We start from the raw sequence: 10,084 nt of genomic DNA on the forward strand, positions 1-10,084 counted from the left end.
CTTTTCCATGAAGATGGTTTCTACCATGATATTTTAACTCTTAATTATGGTTTCTGAATACAAACTCCAGTAGTTTTCTTCAAAGAGACCTATATGTTATTGTAAATCCATTTGGCTTTTCCTAGTAAACTAGTAATTCTCTTACTCAAGCTGATGGAGGAATTGAAACAACTGTGTTCTGCTTGGTGGAAGTTACAGAGGCACACATTTCCCTTTCAGTTGTTAGAGTCTCAGCTCAGTTATTTGTGCAGTAGCAATTGCACTGACCTACAGGAGGTTGTTCTAGATTTATCTTGTCATAAATAAGAGCAGAATTTAGCTTAGTCCAGTACCTAACCAGTGTTAGCAGAGTACATCAGTTCCTGTGAAATATTTCCGAACAGGAATAATAATTTGTTCTCTTCCTGTCTGACAAGAAAAAAGAGATTTGTTTTACAGTAGTTACTGGGCTCAGTTTGCAAATGTGATTGAGTGTGGTCTGAGAGAATTGGAGATATGTGTGAGAGCATAAATGAACACATTTGATTTGACACTTCTGCAGAAGTGTCTAAAACGTGGAAATTCATTCCACATTTGGTTTTCCAGTTCACTTTTGCATCAGTGGGAAGATGTAATGTCATCTGGACAGTCACCCTGGGAAAGTTTGGTCCCCTGTATTTTTTAGCATGATACTGCTGTCCGGTGGGCAAGCAAGCTACAGTCCATGTTTGGCTGTTGATGTTCCAGAGGATAAAGAAAAAAAGCATTCAGGGGAGAGGAGTGCAGGGAGCTAAGCACGTGAAATACACAGGGAAATCTTTGGGTTTAATATGACAGAAATGTTTCTACTGCAGCTTTCTTGGATTTGTTCTTCCACTCCTGATATAGTTCATTTTGATACAGAAATAAGCATTGGGTGATTCACTGAGACCTTAAGAGCCTAAAGTATTCCACAGCATATGTCTAGAAATTTAACATTTGTCACCTTGGACATTTTGGATGTCAAATTTGTGAAGCCAAAAAGAGTGCCAGTGATGAGAATGGACTCAAAAGTCCCCTTGGGTATCCTTTACCAAGGAGACCAGAGCGTTTTCTGAAGTTTATTTCTCTTCTGGTAGTACTTTTTTAGTCTTTCTTAAACTTAGCTTTATCAGTTTCATTTAACCTTGTAGTGGTTTAAGCTAAATATTGTTAAACATGGGAGATGTTGCTAATCAGTATTGTAGGGAAAATGGGGTATCCTAAAAGGCTGTCATGCAGACCCCTGGTGGTGTTTAATAGTACAAATAATCTAGGAGAAAGGAGTGAGCCTTGAAAAAAAAAGTTTTCAAGTAAGGGTTTGATAAGGGAGCAACTACACACATGGCATTCCCAGCTCATTTGATTAACCTCAGTAACTGGTGAAAGTGGTTGGACTATCAGACATAGATCCCATTCGACCTGCATGGTATTGAGTGTTCAGATATACCATATTCTTCCTTTATCTTATCCCCTTGTTTCTGTGCCAGTCTATTCCCTCCTCTCATTCCTGCTCAAACCTTGAGTGTGACCACCCAGTTTCAGTTACATGGACTGAATATCTCAATAAATTAGGATCTTAATTGTGCTAAATGAGGCAAGAACTCCTTGACCACTATTTGCAATTGGTTTCTCCAAGATTAGTTTCCTCTAGAGTTGACTATTTCGGGGCTCCAAATATATTCTGTTCAACATTGAGTCACTGTTTATGCTTTGCATGCAGCTTGAACTTCTCAATGTGCATTTTGTACTTGAGGAACATCAACGTGTGAACACACCACTTGTGTCTTCAATTAAAGCCCATCCACCTGAGAATCATAGCACCAGTAAAACTAGGAGGACACTGATGCTCGGTGTGTGCAGTCACACTGTCACTTGTTTCTGAATAAAAAAGGCAATCACAAATTTTAAAAGTCGTGTCAGGGCTAGTGTTCAGAACACTCTATGGAAAATTAAGAAACAAGATTTTGGCTTAGATTTATCACTTAAATTCAGCTAAAATGCTGCAGACTGCCAATGGCAAAAATGACGCAGCGGTGCTAGGATGGGGGAACGTTACAAAAGAAAGGGGAGCATGTATGAAAACAGTAGTTTTAATGATTTGAAACAACTATAAAGTAGTCATGTTTATAGTGTTTTAACTTTGGGGGGGAGGGTTTGACACATTTAAAGGGGCTCAAAGAATTTAATAGTGATAAATTCAAAGGATCCCTATAAAGATCCCAAAGCTCTTTTAAAAAATTCTTATTAAATTATAAAATAATAGGGCAGATGATACTTTCTATGGACTGAAAATCGACTGATACAATTTCAGAGAAAAAAAAAAGTCTTAAAAAGCTGGGGTATTTTTCCTTAAAACTTTTTATTGACTAAATGTCAAAAGACAAATGTCTTTTTGCCTGACTATTTGGAGTTGCTGAGTACTTGACACTCCTATGAATTTGCCCCAGGTCATTACTCAGTGTTTCTGAACATGAGGCCCTGAGTAGGTAGCAACTTTTGATTTGATTGAGCTTGCATCTTAACAGGGTTTTTGTAGCTGAGAGTCTTGTGTAATTATTGATTCTAATTGTTTGCATTTTCTTTGTTGTTTTTTGTTTTATTTTGTTTTGGTTTGGGTTTTTTTTTTTGTTTTTTGGCTTTGCCTGCTTTTGGAATTCATGACTGTGCAGTGAGAAGGACACTAAAGAGTGGGCTAACACCAGAAGAAGCCAAAGCACTGGGCCTCATCAGCACTTCTGAGATGCAGGTTTGACATCCCAGAGGTGGCGATCAGAAGAGCCGTTCATCTGAAGCACACAGGCTGGCAACCCTCCAGTGTGGCATTGGACTGCCAGCCTCCTCTGCTGCTCCCAACATCCTGTCCTCTGTGAGTTCAATTTTAATAAGCAACACAAAGCAAAACCCCACATCCAGGGCAGAAGAAGGATGTGCCACAGCTCAGCATGACATCCAGACGGTAACTGAGGAAGCGTTTGCATGTTCCTAGGTGAAAGCACATGGCTTCTTCTTCTCATGGTGTGTTGATATGGGTAGGAGGGGGCTCTGAGTTATCTGTCATTATGTGAGCTGTGTTTATGTTGGCTTTCCTTGTGCCCTGTTTTAGTCATTGTAAATGTATGGCATTTTGTCATTGCAAGGAACAGTCCTTAAAGAGGCAAAATAAGTCCTGTTACAGCAACCCAAATTTTCCTCAAGCAGATTCATTAAGCAAAGATGCACAGTCTGTGGTTTGTTGGGTTTTTTAATTATTTTGCCACCAAAGAATGCAAAAATGTGTGTGTACCTTTGTATATGTACAGAATGAATGTGTGGACATGTGTGCATGTATCTGTACATATACAGTCATGGTGTGAAATCATGCTTTTGCTGAAGCCAGCTGGACCATGATTTTCACTGTGGGGCCTTACTGTTCCATCTGGACAGGAGGAAGAGAATGTCTTTTTTGCAGGAACTCAGTGTTGTTCAGTGTGATTGACCCTGTGGGGCAGGCCATGGCCTGCAGTACAAGTGGAGAGTTTAGGATCCTGAATTCATGCGCATCAATGCACACTCATACTGTACATAGCAGCATGCACACAGTGGAGAGAACACAACTCCTCCCTCTTGCTGAGCTATGGTTGTGCTCTGCATTTGTACAGTTTCAGAGAGATCTATGTCAACAATTTTACATACTTGATAAATGCATTTGGATGCTAAGATCAAGAAGTTTTGTTCACTTGCCTGTGCCCTTCATGCTGCTTTTCTCTGCTGCAAGATAATGTGGTGGTGATTTTACTTCAATTTTATGAATCCAAATATGAAATAGCCCTGCTAAAAAGCCTGCTGTGTTTTTGCTGTTCTTCACCGGTTTTTTGTGATTATCCTTGCTACAAGTGGAGTGGGCACCACAGTAAACAACTCCAATATATTTGCTCTTATCTCACTGTTTTATAACTGACTTTTATAACTGCCCTCAGCATGTTTGAAGAACCTTTAGTCAACTCATCTGCCTTTAAGTTGAGGACATATACAGCAGTGAAGATGAACTGAACACAGTCACCTCAGCCAGTGCTGAAGTATTTTGAAGAGAACTGCAAACAACAATAACATAAAAGGGACCTTTTTAAGCCAAAGTCTGTATATGGCCAGTTGATCCTCAAGGATGCACAAGATTGTCTCTTTCCATTGCCTTAGCCTCTAAGATTAAGGGTATGTCTGCACAGCAGTAGCAGCTGGCACTTTCTTCAAGGTGGTTAACTGAGGAACTGCAGCAGTTTAGTCATGGTAACAGGGTTTGATTGTGGCTGCAAAGCATAGCTGGAAAATAGAGTTTAATAATAGTCTATGCTGGGGTCCTAATGCCATAGCTACGTTGCTGCTGGCACCCAGGCTAGGTCAGGTACTTCAAGTTGTTCTACTCTGCTCTCTTTAAGGACAGGATAATTGCTGAAGATAGTTCAGGAGAGTTGAACCAAACACAATAAACCTTTGAAACCTTGGTCATCCATCACATCACATTGAGTACAGCATCCAAGTGATGACAGAGCCAGGTAGCTGACAACGCTGCAGTGAGACCTGTGGCTGAACATCCTATCTATGCTGTCCACCCTATTGATTGTAACATTTCATTCTTTATCTGCCGATGCCTTGGATCTCCCGTGGAATAAGAAGTCACTAATGAGCAACGGTTCTTAAGAATAGCCTTGAGTTTGATGTGGTTTTCCCCTCAATTTGTTAAAAAGCCTATTTTACAAGTAGACAGAAGGCAGTGTTTGGGTGATCAATACAATACGTTGTGTATTTGAAGGCTGTGGAAAGGAAGAAGCTGGTTAGGAAACAGAAGTGACATATAACTAACTTCACTGAAAAATATGGAAGACCTACGAGCATCTGGATTTTGAAGTGGATCTTTATGTGCTGCTCACCATTATGGACTTCTAAAATCTCGCTTAAGGATGCTTAGAACAAAGAACTGAAGGTAATGGGGGTTCGTGGAGGTGTTTGAAGTCTGAAACAAGAGGAAGACACCCTGAATGTAATGGTCATGTCTAATTGTGCTACTTGCTAAGTGATAAAAAAAGCAAAAATGCAACAAAGTGCATTTATGCTGACAGAGACCCTATATTTAACTGGAGGGAGAAAAATCAAACAAGTCTTTAAATACTAATATTTCAATTAAAATATGCTGAATGTGCAAAATTTGTGACCACTTGGCTGTTGGTGGCCACTTGCTGACAGGGAACAAATTTGTGTTTCATTTAAACATCGTACAGCATCTGTCTCTGAAACACAACATAGCTGATGAATTACTAATAGTTGGGCATATGTATTTTCCAAGTTGTGCAAAACTTTATATGTTCCTTACCAAGGAGAACATTAAATGTGGGGAATAATATAGGTTAGAGTCAGTTCAGTGGAAAAACAAGGTGGTTTCTTTCAGATTCTCTGGATGCAAGTGTTTTACATGTGAAGCATATTCTTCCTTTTTCGTTTTTCTGTGTCGTTTGTTTTTCTGTTTGTGCTCTCTATCTGTAAAACTGATACCAACTTCTCTGAAGAGTAACTTGGTCTTGTTTGTGCAGTAGTGTACAGTCAGATAAATTCAGTGGTCATTGCAACAAGATCATCAGACACAGCGTAGTGCAGTAACTATGGGAGAGATTTCCACTTTGGTTCCTGATAAAAATGACTGACTAATCTGTAAGGTGGCAGTATTTCCTCCAGAGTCTGCCAGCATGTCCTGACTGTGGCAATAACTTTTGTTCCCCTTCATCTAACTAGTGGATTCCAGATGAAATGGAGGAATTCATTATATCTGTATGCCTCTCTCTGTCTGTCTTGTGAGGCTGTAACCTTCAGGTTTTGAGCTGCTGCCTGCCCTTTCATCATCAGAAGAGCCCACCATAAAGATGTAACACTTGTTTTGAGTGAGATATGGATTGGTTTCTGACAAATATAAAAATCTTGGATACACAATGTAGTAACACATGCTCCCATTTCTCACTTAGAGATCCATGAAGGCTGCTTTTAAACACTTGCAGCCAGAATAAATACCTTTCTTCCCTTTCCCATAAAACCAGTCAGCTGCAAATGCAGTGCCCAGAGCACTGTATCTGTTTGTTTGCCATGATAATGCTGAGGTAAACTTTAGCACATGAAATAGCCTCCAGAGGGAAGCTATCCAAATTTTCTTTCATCTCACTTATGTTTAAAAGCAGACTGCATGCAAATCCTTTCTATAATCCCATTCCCAAGTGGAGATAATGCTCTGTAGCAGTTGTGTGGCTGCAGTGAAGAAACCCCCAGGGAATGCTTGTGTGCCACACTCGAGACTAAAAGATACCTCACAAAAGTTAAATTCATCACTCTTCACTTGTCAGTCAGGCCAGACACCAGGCTCATGGATTCCAGATGTTTTATAGCCCCTTGGCTGCTATGTGTGACCCTTCTGTTTGATAGATAGCTCCTTGTCCATAGTCCAAAATCAACCAAAAAAATGGTGGTTTAATGAGGGTCTTTCTTTCTCCCTCAAATACTGGAAGAAGCGTCAAACTTGGTTTTAAAAATACATTTCTTTTTCTCTTTTGACACCCTTTTTCGGTAAATCTCTGCAGTGGTTGATTCTGTCAGCAAAATAAGGCATCAGTTTTGTAGATAGACAAGACTTTGGCTTTAGCGTAATAGATAAGCACATGTGAATATCAAGATAAGAGTTAATGTCCTAATTTAACAGAAATTTGGAGTCAGAGTCTTGATGTGAGTGAACAGCAAGGACCTCCTGTAAGGTTCAGCAGGCCAGCACCTTAAATCACTGGTGTTCTGTGCTCTAAATGTACCCTGGCCAACACTAAAAGCTATTGAGATGTTAACATTTGAAGACTTCAACAACCACTGCAACCCCAAGGGGCACGATGCCACTGTAGGTGCAGTAAATGGTTCCTTTTCTCAGGCACCTGCCCTGCAGCAGCCTCTCTGGGGATGTAACAACAGCAGAGGCTGTCTGAAATGCTTTGGAAACCATGTGGCTGATGGCAGTGGTCTGGGTTCAACTTCACTGTGCAGCTGTGGTTATTGCAATGCTTTGATTTCACAGAGGTGAAATGGGAACAAGGTGGCAGCCACCAGTTTCACATCCTTCATCCTTCATCCTTCCACTGCAGCTCAGGCACATGCACTGCCTGCCTCTATCCAAAGGATGCACAGGGATGTGGTGTTAGGGAGAAGCAGGAACATATTCCTCTCTCCTTTTCACTCTGTAGCTCACTGCACATATCCCAGTCCTCCCATTACCTTCAAGGCAGGCTGTGTGTGCACTGGTGGGGAGCCTGACCCTGGGACACAGTCGCATGGCAGCTCTGTGCTTCCAGCAGCAGGACGCAAGAAACACTTGTCTAAGCTGGGAGGGGTACCACTGTTGATGTTCCTGTGGAGGAAAAACTGCCAGGTACTTAGGGGCTTTGAAAGAAAATAAACTGTTTTTGACAGAGAAAATGTTTGGTTGTAGGCAACCACTGAAAATCATTCACAAACACTTGAACAGCATGTAAGGGCCTACATTCCTTTGCTTCAACTGGAGCAGCAACTGGCTCAAGTGGCATCTCAGATGTGACCCCAAGAAGTCTTTGGCAAGCAGTTTAATAGTTACATAGCAAGTAATGCAAGGAGTTTCAGAGATGCATAGTTTGATGTTTATGCCAAAAAAAAAAGAAAAATATTTCTAATTAGTCCATTTCACATTGAGTGGCAGATAGAGATATATTTTTTTTAATCACTATCTAATACAGAGGCTTCTGTGAAAGAAAAGGTTTATTTGTAGCATTGGATGCATTTCTCCTTTTTAAAGACTGTCTTTGCGCATATAGTGTCCTTTTTTTGTGAGCTGGGAATTGTAAAAAAATGTAAAGTAGAAAAGGACGTGTTTCTTAGATGAAGGAGAAATACTGTAAAATTGTGTAAATGTCACTACTCATGTTTTTCCATGTTCTGTGTAGCATAGTGTAAAATAGGCCCTCCAGCAGTGTTATTCTGTGAATTGTAATTTAAAAAACAAGCCATGCATGGTCAGAGATATTATCTACAGGTCCTTTTGATTGAGTTTTTGGTTTTGTTTGTTGTTTTCTCATTTTAGGTGAATTCATTCTATGTTAAATTTAATTGTCCATGAAAATGCATTTTTGTTTCTGTTTTATTTCATAAAGAACTTAAATTACTCTTTTAAGATTTTATTACACACAAAGCTCACCTGCCGTTTGTATTGATCCTTCAGAAGTTGTGTCACTTTTAGTATGAACTAGGGGGGGATTTTGTTTTTATCTGCCTCTTCTTCCCCCCCCCCCCCCCGCCCCACTTTACTGTCTGGAAAGATCCCATCTCACACCCTATTGTTTTTTTTTTCTGTGCCATGCAGGGTCAATATGGAAAACTGACCGCAGACCAGTGTCCAAAATTTCTTTATATAAGTAGTTAAAAAGCTCACGTCTACAGCGTTATGTAAACACATCTTGCAATAAAGCTTTATAAAGCACTGACTGGGCTGGTTCTGGTTTTGTTGATGAAGCCAATCATGGGAGCCTGGGTGGAAGACAGATGGGAAAGGGGATCATGAATTGTTTTTCTCATATCCTCTATGTACCTGCAATGCCATCATGTGGACATCGAAACAGCTGCCATTAAGCCATCTGGGTGGCCTGATGATAAAAAGCTGATCTTTAACACCTAGTTCCACAGTTTGAGCCTAATTCCTAATCTTGAGTGAAGAAAGTGAAAATGGGCCTCTGGTTCTTCAGGCTTTCAGTAATCCAGCCCTACAAATCCTCACTAAACATACGTGGCACTTATTGCTGCTGCCAGCTTGCGGAGCTGGTGCTCCAAAATACTTTGTGCCCAGAGCACATAGCGTAAAGGTATGAGATTTATAGAAGCAAACATCAGTAAGATGAAAGACAACCTGTATGTGGGGAAGCTTTTCACAGTGCCTCTGCATCAAGACATGAAACACTGTCCTTGCCAGAGCTTCAGAGCTGTAAAGGTGGCCTGTAAACAAAGCTTGCCTTTCAGTTGGCTGAAATACATTTCATGCATCACCACAGAAGGTAATTTTCTGGTGGCTGCCTATAAGCATGCCTGGACAGGCAGTGGTCTTGCAGTTTTCTCTCTTTGCTGGTCTCTGATTCTTTCTTTTACTATTTCCCAGCACTTGAGAGAGGCTGAGTTGACAAACAGGGCGTTCCTGCCCCTACAGAAGGTGAGCTGCACCACATGGGCTCTGGCACCTGCTCTGCCCACGGGTTCGATGGCTACGGTGACAAGAGAGGTCAAAGTGACATGTAGGAACTCAAAATGCTCAGACTTCCCCTGCTAGTCCTGAAAAAAAGCTTCTCACAATTGCTCTTTTGAGTTGCACACATAATGAGATCAAAATACATTATTCAAAGACAGCTGCACATGTTCATAGCAGCACCCTGCAAAATAAAAGTAGGTTGACAGAGAGTCTGAGAGAGAATTTTCACCTTTGGTTTCTGAGATTGTAGGAGCTGATACACAAGGCTAGGTATGTAAGCCTTCCTCCTTTTTAATTAGTTTTCAAAGTTCTTTCAAATAAAAAGAGTGCCTTTTGGGATATGGCTGCATCCCTGAAAGAGCTGCTTAGCATTCCAGATGCACTGGTGTAAAGTCTAGAGGATGAAAGGCTACTAGCCAGAAATGTGGTAATGCTTTTTAAAATAAATATATAAACCAAGTTTATTGGCCAGACACTTTTCTTTTCTATCACAGCATATCCATTAGCAGTTCTAAATTCCAGATGTGCAATGACAATGCGTACATATATTTTTCAGACCTGGTGCCCAGTCAGAACTCATATGTTGCCACAGAGAAGCCTCTGGCCTGTAGTCAGGGAACAAGTAAGTATGCAGATTATCCATTGCACAGCTGCATGCCCTGGTTTATAAACCCTTCAGAACAGTTCAAGAACACACAACTAAAGAAAAAAAAAAAGAAAAATTTTTCCTATTATAACTTCTCCAAGTTTTCTGATGGGAATGCAGTTTGGAAAAGGGAGAGGGCTATTCTCAAAGCTTCACCTCTTGCGAGTTTCTTTGTAGGA

General features: G+C 40.6%; 1 protein-coding gene across 15 annotated transcripts in view; it reads left to right on the forward strand.

Moving 5' to 3' along the window:
* The window catches only part of FHOD3 (formin homology 2 domain containing 3), a 377,539-nt gene extending 369,032 nt beyond the window's left edge, over positions 1-8,507 (forward strand). For 14 of the 15 annotated variants that reach the window (XM_042048634.1, XM_042048643.1, XM_042048636.1 and 11 more), the window contains one exon: positions 2,670-8,507. In XM_042048634.1, the coding sequence (XP_041904568.1) occupies positions 2,670-2,739 (70 nt within the window). In that variant the 3' untranslated portion in view covers positions 2,740-8,507. The remainder of the gene's footprint in view (positions 1-2,669) is intronic. The other variant, XM_042048640.1, reaches the window with a different exon arrangement.
* Positions 8,508-10,084: the final 1,577 nt, after the last annotated feature.

The sequence above is a fragment of the Corvus kubaryi genome, unplaced genomic scaffold (assembly GCF_017639235.1).
Source record: "Corvus kubaryi isolate FWS band 111438036 unplaced genomic scaffold, C.kubaryi_AGA036_p1.0 68, whole genome shotgun sequence".
NCBI lineage: Eukaryota > Metazoa > Chordata > Aves > Passeriformes > Corvidae > Corvus > Corvus kubaryi.